Genomic DNA, 12,321 nt, shown 5'->3' with positions numbered 1-12,321 from the left:
GTGGCTATGTGACTAGGCTTAACTAAGTAACCATAGTGCACATTTCACTACACCTCAAAAAGCATACAGTACGCACACACAAACCTTGAGCGATTCCACAACAAAAAATTACATGATTAAGTTAATTTTTCACCCTTCTGACTTTAAAAATTAGAGAAATAATTTAAATCTAGAAGTATCCATTTTTGGACAATTAAACAGATTTGACACCAAAGTGCTTTGTTTTACAGGCATGCAGCTATTATGTCAGAACTTGGAAACATGCCTGAGAACTCCTTTCTCAAGGTATGTCTTCACTGCAGTTAGCCCAGGCTAAGGGAACATTCAAGGCAGAGCGGCCTGAATACGTGCTAACTACTTATGCTAAACAATCTGTTCCACTTGCATTTAGTTGTGACTCTCTGAATACCTGACCTGAAGAAGGGCTGTGTGTGGCTGGAAAGCTTGTGTCTCTCACCAACGGAAGTTGATCCAATAAAAGATATTACCTCACTCATCCTGTCGCATTAAGAAATTCAGTCTGCAAACCAAAGCAATTCACACCTAATGGACTGACTTCTCTGCCTCTCCATTTCTTTCCCATCCACTAAACATATGTCATTTTGCATATATTTCCCCAAATTACAGATTTTATCACACAAAACCTTTACCAGAGGGCTGGTGTCAGCTTCTGGTAAACTGGCAACACAGGAGGAGGATTTCTCTGATAGTATATCTGTTCAAATGCAGCAGAAATGGAGCTGGTACACATGGGATTAAAAATGCAGTGCAGAGAAATGGAGGAATAAAACAAGAAAGTACAGCCAAGGTGGAACTGTGGGACAGGATTAGAACACTAACAGCAGGTGGGTTCCTGGACTGAAGCCAAACCCAAGCTCATGCCTATGTGCTCGGCTGTGGCTGCTAGTTTGGGCTTAAAGTGCCCTCAAACCCAGGTTAGAGGTTTTTCTTTGTGGACGGAACCTTCAGGGGCAACACATGGGCTAACTCTGCAGTGAAGACATACCCCATTTTCTCTTCAGACTCTGAGGAATATGTCTGAAAAAATAGAGAGGAATGAGAAGAACCCATTGCCAGGCAATAGACCGAGCAATGTCTTGGACTTTGGATAAACTTGCTCATTAGCTTTCCTAGAAAGAAGTAAGATATTTAAAAACAAAAAAGTTGTGGTTTTTTTTGTTTTGTTTTTGTTTTTGTTTTTTTTTTTATGAGAGACCAGCATAGCTCAAAATTCAGGCATGAAAAGAAAAAAGGAGTCAGAGCAGTGTTTCTCCACCTGTTTGTGTTGGCGACCCCTTTTGGATTTAAAAAAAGTTATGGACTCCTCCCCCGCCGTCACACACACACACACACAAATTGCAGCCCCCTATCTCAAGCTCAGGGCTCCAGGCTTCAGTCCCGCAAAACATGTCAATTAGCTTTGCAGGGCCGCCCGAGGCAATTGCTCTGCTTCCCACCCCCTCGCGCTGGCCCTGCTCGTGACCCCCCTAAACCTGTCCCAGACTCCCAGATTGAGAAACACTGAGTTAGAGAGATCATACACATGGAGTAAGACTGTCTACTCACTTCTTTTCTCCTTTTTCTTAAATTTTCCTTTCTTCTTCCCATGCTCCTTTTCATCATCAGACACTATATCTGGAGGCTCATGTAGGTTGTCATGAGGTGGTGAAGGCTCACCAGTCCGGTACAATCCAGGGAATTTTGTAGGGCTGATTTCTTCAGAGCTGGGGGTACGGGCAAGAACCCCACTATGTTCCACTCTGCGATGTTCACTGGGGCTGCTGGTAGGAGGCAGGAAGCACTCAGTCATTCTGATTCCCTGACACAAAATGAAAAATCTGTCACCTGTCCATCACACCTACAACAGAAAAAACAAACAAGGTCTCCAAAATGCTCCAATCAATGTTTTTTAAACAACCTCCTTAGATCCCCATCCTACAAACAGTAGCAGTAGTAATGTTTATTACAATGAGACAGTCAATGGGACCGCTCATGGTACTATATTCAGCAGTAAGCGTCTGCAGGATCTGACAATGACTGAACTGCAGCCTTGTTATACAAATGTACTGAGGGATCTATTAGACAGTTAAAGTGGAAAAGGTTAAAATATTTAAGATTTGCCATTTCAAATATCAACAGATTTGAATACCTGTTAAAAAAATTATCCTAGAAGCTTCTATTTCTTAAATTAGGTGGTGGTTTTAGTTCTTGTTTGTTTGAAAGGTTTACTGGAATTTACACTTCTAGTTTTCACACAAATTACTCTTGTATGAGGGCTGGCAGTGATCATGAGTACCTTCTACAGGTCCCACCACTCCCATCTAGAGCTCATTCTCTTCTCCAATTAATTATCTTGCCTACATGCAAACAAGAATTTGCTTTTCCTGCTCCAATATGAAAAGAGTGAGGTCAAATTCATCTCCAGCTTATGGTGGTGTAAGTGGGAAGGGAGGGAAGGGGGAGAGAATCAAGGAGGACGGGGTTGATCTAGTGCAAAACAACCACAACCTCACTTACAAAGGATAGGGGCATAATGGGCTAGCAGAACCCAAAATTTGGGCAAGCTGCCTGTTAGGGAGGCATGGCCAAGGTAGCCATGAAGTCCACTAACGCAGATGCTCCCTTCAGAGGTTCCCTATAGCAGCGCTCCTGGCCAGAAGTAAAATTCTTCCCAAACCAGCACAATCTCAGAGAGCGGCTGCAGAAACTCTGCCCTCCACAGGAGTGAGTCATAGTATACTCTATATCTCCTTGCATCAGCTTTTGCTGAATTTGGCCTCTTGAATCTAAATGGTCATCCTGAAATGTAACCTTTCCATATTTTACTGCTTTCCCTGCTTCCCCAGTCCAGGAGGCTCTCCATTCCTACACCTACTGGTGTGCTTGGACAAAGGCTCAGAGAATAGAATTATGGGTTTACAATGAAATGTGAACAGAGTCATGATGAACGGACTTCCGCATGAAGGGTATGCTAGTTGCCAGAGGAGTGCTTCCAAAAATTAGTATTTTGGCTTCAGTGTAACAAACTCCATGCAGTCAGCAGATCTGGAGCTCCTGCTCAGTGATGTACACACACACTATAGCAGGGATCTCAAACTCAAATCACCACAAGGGCCACATGAGGACTAATACATTGGCCTGAGGGCCGCATCACTGAAACCTTTTCATACAACAATACAAAAGTATAGTCAAAAAGGGGGCGGGGGGAGCTTGGCGGGCCGCAAGAAAAAACTCCGAGGGCTGCAGCACATTTGAGACCCCTGCACTATAGTGAGAAATTCCCACCACTCCAATGTAAGCAGAGAACTATCCCATTTAAAAGTAACTAGATAAACCTTCATTCAGGGGAACAAAATGTACAAAATTGTCTGGGGGCGAAAATAACCCTAAATAAATGATCATATACGTTAGACTGTATATTCTTAGCCAAAGGACACCACTAATTTTTCTTGTTTCAATGGCGTTATCTTTGCTGTAGCTCACGAAAGCTATGCTCAAATAAATTGGTTAGTCTCTAAGGTGCCACAAGTACTCCTTTTCTTTTTGCGAATACAGACTAACACGGCTGATACTCTGAAACCTATCTTTCATAACTGTTTCCTGTTTGTCTTGTGTTTTTCTTATTTGAATTAGGGATATGAAATAATCAAATCCCCTCAATAACTTGTGCTAATTTGTTTTTGTATGTAAACAAGTGACTGCTCTCCTGTAATAATATATACTCTGTAATAGAAATATTTAGGAGTTCCTGGGATTTAAGACTTGTGATCATCCAAAACATTTCCAACATCATAGCTTGCAATCCATAAAAATGTACTTGGTATGAATAATGACACTGCCTTGTACTTCCATGGCATCTTTCAGTTGTGCATCTCAAAGTGCTTTAAAAATGCTAGAAAATTAACCTCATAATCATAGAATCATAGAATCATAGAATATCAGGGTTGGAAGGGACCTCAGGAGGTCATCTAGTCCAACCCCCTGCTCAAAGCAGGACCAATCCCCAATCAAATCATCCCAGCCAGGGCTTTGTCAAGCCTGACCTTAAAAACTTCCAAGGAAGGAGATTCTACCACCTCCCTAGGTAACGCATTCCAGTGTTTCACCACCCTCCTAGTGAAAAAGTTTTTTCTAATATCCAACCTAAACCTCCCCCACTGCAACTTGAGACCATTACTCCTTGTCCTGTCCTCTTCTACCACTGAGAATAGTCTAGAACCATCCTCTCTGGAACCACCTCTCAGGTAGTTGAAAGCAGCTATCAAATCCCCCCTCATTCTTCTCTTCTGCAGACTAAACAATCCCAGTTCCCTCAGCCTCTCCTCATAGGTCATGTGTTCCAGACCCCTAATCATTTTTGTTGCCCTTCACTGGACTCTCTCCAATTTATCCACGTCCTTCTTGTAGTGTGGGGCCCAAAACTGGACACAGTACTCCAGATGAGGCCTCACCAGTGTCGAATAGAGGGGAACGATCACGTCCCTCGATCTGCTCGCTATGCCCCTACTTATACATCACTTGTGCTCTGGTGTCCCTCCATGCTGTAACCTTCTTCTCGCCCACATTCACAGTTTCCCTCCGCTTTGAGGGTATCTAAGAGGCATCTGGGCCTGAGGATCTCTGGTGTGATTCCGGTGCAATGAACTGTAATCCTGTTGGAGTTCTTGGGGCAGTTGGCCTTTACATGCCCCGGGCTTTTACATTTAAAACATCGCCCAGCTGACTGGTCACTGGGGCGAGGTGGGTTGCTGGAGAACCATGTGGTGGGACGACAGGGTGTCTAGAGTGTTCCACTTCAAGTGACAGGAAAATCACTTCACCCACCAATGAAATGCCGTCATCTATAGGGTGGAATACAGAAGCTATTTAATAGAGCAGAATCTAAATGTAACTTTTAATTCTCAGTTAGAATTTGGCCGAGACACCAGGATTCACATCCCTACTCTTGTGGTCAGGGCATGAGTTTTATATCTCATCAAAAGATGGCACCTCCCACAGCACAGTAACCCTTCATACAGTGCTGAAGGACTGATTTTGCTTGTGAATCTTCCCTATGCTAAGCGGGAGGTTTATTCCTGTTTTTTGTAACTCTGAAGTTTTGCCTAGAGGGGAATCCTCTGTTTTAAATCTTATTACCCTGTAAAATTACCTTCCATCCTGATTTTACAGAGGTGCTTCTTTTACTTTTTTCTTTATAATAAAGTTCTTCTTTTAAGAACCTGATTGGTTTTTAGTGTCCTAAAAACCCACGGATCTGGTCTGTGCTCACCTTGTTTACCTATTTGGTTGGCATATTATTCTCAAGCCTCCCCAGGAAAGGAGGTGAAGGCGGCTGGGGGGATATTTTGGGTGAGGAGATCATGGAATTATGATTAGGAGCCTGGGTTGGAAACTCCAAGTGGTCCTTTTCCTAAACCTTTATCTAAGTCACTTGGTGGTGGCAGCAATACCGTCCAAGGACAAGAAAGAATTTGTGCCTTGGGAAAGTTATTAACCTAAGCTGGTAAAAAAATAATGCAGGTCCCCATATCTGTACCCCAGAGTTCAGAGTGGGGAGGAAACCCTGACAATGTTCTTTTAATGCAGTTGTGTGGGGAATTTCCTAGGTTTTTAAAAAAGCAAATTGAAAAAGAATCCATTATGTTGTGATCATATTGATATCCACATGGGTCATCAGCAGAGTTGGAACCTTTATATTCACCACAAGAACCTCTGCCATTTGAGCTAACAGCGTAACTGATGGCAATAGTAAACTGTTGTCCTTTATGTGGACTAGCATGAGGGGGAGGGAACACTATGCCACTGGGTTTTACAGATATTTGCTGACAGCAGAGGAATGGTGAGACTCAGCAATCTTGGGTTCTATTCCTGGCTCTGGAGGAGAGCATACTCTAGTGGGCAAAGATTTTTTTGACCTTTTCCTTGCTCAGCCAGTTCCAGACTCCTTCCTTGCTCATCATCTTTTAGTCTCCCCACACCTACTGATTCCCAGTCTCAGTCTCCCTTTGCCAATTCCCAGTCTCAATTTACCTGTCCCCACACTGCCAGACTCCTCCCACAGCCCCAAGCTCCTTGTCCCAATCTACTCTCTCTCCTTCCCCCAAAGATGTAGTCCTTGCTCCCTCTGCATTCAGATAAGGCAGCATCCTCCTCTACACTACCTTGGGGGTCGTTGACAGTATAAGAGTCACTGACAGCAAAGGCGGATTACCGTTTTGTGGGGCCCTGGGCCAAAGCAAGGGACCCCCCCCCCCCGCGGCCCTTCTCCTATGCTCCTGCTGGGAAGCAGGGTTGGGGGGCTTCCCCCTCCCACCCGGTTCTCCAACCGGGGAGCAGGGTTGGGGTGCAGGGGCTTCCCCCGCTCTGCCCAGTGCTCCTGCCGGGAAGCGGGGTCAGGGCATTGGGGCTCCCTCCGCTCCCCAGCAGGAGTGCTGGGAGGGCAAGGTAAACCCCCATGCCCTGCTCCCCGGCAGGAGCGCCAGGCAGGTATGCGAAGCGGGGCAAGCCCTAGCGACCATACTCGGCTTGCCAGCAGGGAGCGCTAGGTGGGCGAGGGAAAACCCCATGCCCTGACCCTGTTCCCCAGCAGGAGTGCCAGGCAGGTAGGTGGAGCGGAACAAGCCCCAGCACCCAGACCCCAGCAGTAGCGGTGGGTAGGCGGAGCAGGTCAAGGGCGCCAACTTTTCCGGGGCTCCTGGACAACGGGGCTCCCGTTGGCCCAGTGGCTAATCCACCACTGACTGACAGCACAAGAGAGTCTCCCTGCACTCAGTTGAGGGGCCTGGACCCGACACGATTTGCAGCAGCCCAGAGCTGCAATCGCAGGGGAAATCCTGTTCAGTTCTGCGCGGATGGCATCTTTGGGGAAATTAGCTGCTCAAATGTACAGGCTTGTCTACACGTCCCTGCAATGCAGTCTATGGAGGTATGAGCTGCAATGCATACTGAAGTGTGGCACTGTAACTGCCCCATGTATTCCCCACTAGCATGAATTAGACACCTAGTTTGTATTAATGTTGTCCTTCCAAATTTCAAGTCCCTGCACCAAAACATAGGTGTACTAAAGCTTTTAAAAGAAAAGGTCACCAGAAGGGGCCAAACAAATGTATTTTCCCCTAACCTCATTTTCGAAAATGGCTGAACCGTTTTGGCTTACATTTTCCAAAACATTTGGAATCTGAGGCAGAAATATTCCATCCCAAGTGTTTAAAGTTATAAAGAACAGAAAAATGGGTCTTATAATGGGAAGCGTCAGGCAATCTTAATAATAGGCAGTGGTATCAGCCACACTTACAACAACATGGGTCATGGAGATTGAAGCTCTTAACCATACCACATTCAGGGCTGGGCCTGTCTTCTGCACACCACACACACTTTCGGCACAGAATGCTTCATTATTTCTTTGTGCTGAGCCAGTCCCATGCCTTTGTCCTGATCGCAACAGGGGCAAATGAAAAGTGGTGATTGCACACTTCGCTGCTATTCTTCAGAACAACTGCTATGTAGAGTGAAGTAGATGGACAGGTAAATTGAGAAGTTCTACTACAGTAGCAAGTACTCTGCAGGTCTACATCAGAAGCACTGCATACGGCCTCAAAACTTAATGTGTTTTCTCCATACTCTCCCAAATTCTAGTTGTTACAAAGAAATAGAGTGCTAAAAGCTAAGAAGTCAAGAGAAGGAGACAAAGTGGGAGTATCTTCCCAGGCTACCAACCACCCTGGGATACCTTGTTTAATGACAGCTTCACAAAAACAAAACCCAGGGTACAGAATGTACTCATTATCTTAGGCCTTAGGTCAAAAAGACCAGGACAAATTAAGGAAACAACACATCCTTCAAGGAAATAAGGAACACTGTTCTTGGAACAAAAGCACTCTAGTAACAAACATCAGCTTCGCTTTTAAACAAACAAGCAGGAAGAGAAAAAAACTGCAAAGCACTTTACAAACATAAGTGTATTAAAGCCTTATAGATGAGAAAACTGAGGTACAGAGGAGTTAAGTGACATATTTAAGGTGATGACAGCGGGAAATAGAACCCAAACCTGACTCCCAGACTAGTACTTCAACCGCTAAGCTATGCTTCCTCTAATGAGGAAAGATTGTGAAATCTTTGTCAAATCTAATCTTTCAATAATAAAGCAGATGGCTGTCAAATTTGACAACAACTTAAGCAAAAAACAAACAATAATTTTACCAGCTAAATTATTTTAAACTTTAAATCATACTAAAGTATTACAGCATAAAATGCAATAGTTCGGACAACTACATATAAAATACATCAAAATAATTCTTAACATTCTCTTGAAAGAAACCCAAGCTGTATTTGAGACGAAGCTATATACTGTATGCAAACTAGAGGGCCCTCTTGCTGGTTTAATTACGTATTCTTTAAAGAGAAAAACAGCATCAGAGCCAAGTAATATTTAGGTTTGGAAGGATTCAATTTTTATTGGTAATATGTCACCATTCACACGCAAGCTGATGAAAAAAGATTTCCATCAATAATAATTGAAATGTATAGATAGGCAAAGTAAGAAAAATGCTACTTGAGAACTTATCAGAGACTGTCATTAAATAATTATTACACCCCCCCATAATTTCCTATAACTGCAAAAGTTTAAAATTGATAAAAATTAAAAAATGCCTCAACCCATAATTTAATGCAACCGAAAATTTAAAATTGATACAAATAAAAGCTTTAAACTAAAACACATATTATCCATCAAATGAAAATTTTAAAAAAATCAAGTTCTGCCAAGCCTAGTTTTATTAATAAAAAAAATCAGTATTCAGGTGCGCAAAAAGTGCATCCTTGTTTTTCTGTCAACGTGATATGCCATAAAAACAGAGAAAAAGACAACGACGTCAGCCTGGTTTGCTGAAGCCCAAGCAGGAATCCAAACAGTGTAAAGCAGTGTAAAGCACTGGGATATACAAAAATAGTTTTACAAAGGATAAACTTTTGCCTACACATGTAAAAGAGAAGTGTATTTCTTTCCAAAGTTACCTACTTTAGTCTCTACAAGAAAGTCCTACAAAGCAAATTTTAAATTCAGGAGTGGCATCTGACCAAAGATGATACTAATTAATTGTGAAAACAAGTATCTAGTTTCTCTGCCATTTATACAAAGCTCACTCATCTGGATTTTAGATTCTTGTGCTGTGTTTTACACACACTCAAGAGCTATCTTGGAGAAGTGTATAATTTTTCTGCCCTGATCTCCCAGCATGCTGACCTGCAACAACAGAAACAGGTAAAGCAAGCTTAAATTTCATAAGTCAGCATAATGGCATGACTGATCAGCTCATCAAATAATTCCCATGTGAATCACATACTCTCCACAATTACTGATAATTAAAGTATTAAAAAGGCCCTCCCTGAAATTTCACAGATGAAGATAAAATCTGTATGAAACAACAGGGTTCATGCTCTCCCACATAAGAATCCTATAATTTTAAAACTAAAAGCTTATTTTGATTTAAAACTAAAAGCTTATTTTGATTTAAAACTAAAAGCTTATTTTGATTTAAAATGTGCTTATTTAGCAAAATGATTGTTATCTGCCAACTTTAAACTATCAGATTAAATGCATTATTAACATGATCTTCAAAATAATACTAGCCCCAGCCCAGCTTTATTAGTATTACACATACAAAAATCTGTAATAAAAAAATTACTAAGTCTGCAAAGTCAAGAACTCATCAGTTAGGAAGTGCCAGAATTAAAGTAGCCTGTGCAATCTTAATTGGGCCTCTTATGTGTGTGCATTACGGTACCGTCTTTAATTATATGATCATACACTATTTTTTCCACAGGTGCCTTACCTCATTTAGGAGAAGATATTCAATATTTTGATTTCTCATTGTGGTTTACTGTGTAGTCCCATTCCTTATTTACTGCAGGTTATTCAAATCCTGCTCTGAAGACAGAATTAGTAATATCCTCAAAGGGTTTTCTATAGAGCAGGGATCGGCTGCGAGAAGCGGCAGCCAGCACATCCCTCGGCCCACGCCACTTCCCACAGCCCCCATTGGTCCGGAGCAGCGAATCGCGGCCACTGGGAGCCGCGAGCGGCCGAAACCTGCAGACGTGGCAGGTAAACAAACCGGCCCAGCCCGCCAGGGAGCTTACCGATCCCTGCTATAGAGCTTATCACTATAGCAGGAATGGCCAAACTTACTGGCCCTCCGAGCCACATATGACAATCTTCAGAAGTTCGAGAGCCAGGGCATGCCTCCTAGGGCTCAGGGCTTGAGCCCTGTGGCAGGGTGAGGGGGGCTAGGGTTCAGAGAATCTCAGGGCTAGACCCGCCGGGCACACCTGCCGGGGCTCTGGGCTTCAACCCCACTCCCGCTGAAGCTCAGAGCCCCAGCAGGCACCTCCTGTGTGGCTGAAGCCCAGAGAGCCCCCTCCAGGCTGGGCAGAAGCCCCTAGTTCCGTGACAGGGCAGAAGTCCCAAGCTCCCACAAATAGTCTGGTCGGCAGAAGGAGGGGGGGGGGAAGGCTCCGAAAGTTACACTTTAACTGTAAAAGAGCCACAGGCAGCTCACAAGCCACGGTTGGCCACCCCTGAACTATAGCATCTGAGTGCTTCACAAATATTAATGAGTTTATACGCACAATATTCCTGTGAGATAAAGGTGTGATATTATCCACATTTTACTGATGGAGGCATGGATTAAATCACAGAGAGATTAAGATTAAGAGTATCCACTAATTTTGGGTGCCCAATTTGAGACACCTAGGGCCTGAATGTTTAAGAATATTAGCATTATACAGCACTTTATAGGTTTGTTCAAAGCACATTCCATTGACTTCAGCTGTGAGTGCCCAGCCAGGCGTGCTGCAGAATTTTTTGAAAAACATGTGAGAACAAGGGGGGAGGGTGAAGCTCCCTTCTTATTGGCCACGTGCCTCACAGCCCTGCCTCCTTCAGAGATGGAGAAACCAATCAGAACTCAATCTTCTTCTCTTCCCCCCTTCACTCCCGTGTGAGCAACAGGTTGGTTCCTCTGCCCCTCCCCTTCCTTCCTGCACCCGCAGCCCGGGGACGGGTGAAAGAGTCCCTGGAGCTCAAGATGTGCCACGGCAGAGAAAAGGTTGGGAACTACTGGTCTTAGTAACTTGCCTAGTATCACACAGGAACATGTGGCAAACTCAGGTTAGAATCCAGTTTTCCAGGGCACCCTTCAACTGCCTGAACTATGAAACCATCCTTTTTCTTCCTGCAATCTGCTGCCTTATTCTGCAAGAAATGAAGAAGTGGTCCCACAGACAACAGTCTCCTTAACTACACAACCCTGATTCATCCCCACAGCAGACCCATCCTGTGAACTGAATGAGGCAGCAGTCCCATGAACAACACAGTCTTTTATGTATAGTGATCACATACTATCATAATTAGGGTTGCCAGGTGTCTGGCTTTCGACTGGAAAGTCCGGTCAGATATATGAACCAGACACTAAAAGTCCAGTTACCACGGGGGGGGAGGGAGAAGTGGCAGCCTGTCGCCCAACCCTGAAGCAGCAGCGCCCGAGGCAGTACACATGCACCAGCTTGGGCTGCAGGCAGCCCCTTTGAGAGAAAGTCTGCAGGGCTGCAGCACAGGACAGAGCGCGGGGCCCCATGGTGAGTGGGGTCAGGGGCTCCTAGTGGGCATGGAAGGGATGCGAACTACCTGCTAGCCAGAGCTTCCCCCGGCAGCTCTGGGGTGGGGAGGAGGGCTACTGGGCAGGCAGCGCAGAGGGAGGAGGAGAGCTGCTCCCTTGCAGCCGTTGCACTCTTCTGACCATTGAACTTACAAATGTAGAATTATGTACAAAAAACTGCATTCAAAAATAAAACAATGTAAAATTTTAGAGCCTGCAAGTCCACTCAGTCCTACTTCTTGTTCAGCCAAGCGCTCAGACAAACAAACTTGTTTACATTTGCAGGAGATAATGCTGCCAGTTTCTTGTTTACAATGTCACCTGACAGTGAGCACAGGCATTCTCATAGCACTATTGTCGCTGACGTCGCTAGATATTTATGTGCCAGATGCGCTAAAGATTCCTATGTCCCTTCATGCTTCAACCACCATACCAGGGGACATTTTACATTGTTTTGTTTTTGAACGCACTTATATAACAAAACAAAATTTACATTTGTAAGTTGTACTTTCACGACAAAGAGACTGCAGTACACTACTTGTATGTGATGAATTGAAAAATACTATTTCTTTTGTTTATCATTTTTATAGTGCAAATATTTATAATAAAAATATACATTGATTTCAGTTACAACACAGAATACAATATAATAAAATATAGAAAAACA

At 43.9% G+C, this 12,321-nt stretch overlaps 1 protein-coding gene across 5 annotated transcripts in view; it reads right to left on the bottom strand.

Annotated features, from left to right (window-relative positions):
• RALBP1 (ralA binding protein 1) overlaps positions 1-12,321 on the bottom strand; it is a 69,835-nt gene that overhangs the window by 40,558 nt on the left and 16,956 nt on the right. For 2 of the 5 annotated variants that reach the window (XM_037892867.2, XM_043539883.1), the window contains exons 2-3: positions 7,295-7,431; positions 1,567-1,858 (exon numbers count right to left, since the gene is read on the bottom strand). In XM_037892867.2, coding sequence (XP_037748795.1) covers positions 1,567-1,810 — 244 coding nt within the window. In that variant the 5' untranslated portion in view covers positions 1,811-1,858; positions 7,295-7,431. Of the gene's footprint in view, positions 1-1,566; positions 1,859-7,294; positions 7,432-12,321 lie in introns of those variants that run through there. The other 3 variants (XM_037892866.2, XM_037892868.2, XM_037892870.1) reach the window with 2 other exon arrangements.

This window comes from Chelonia mydas, chromosome 2 (genome assembly GCF_015237465.2).
Source record: "Chelonia mydas isolate rCheMyd1 chromosome 2, rCheMyd1.pri.v2, whole genome shotgun sequence".
Classification (NCBI taxonomy): Eukaryota; Metazoa; Chordata; order Testudines; family Cheloniidae; genus Chelonia; species Chelonia mydas.
This window is presented reverse-complemented; position numbering and strand designations above follow the sequence as displayed.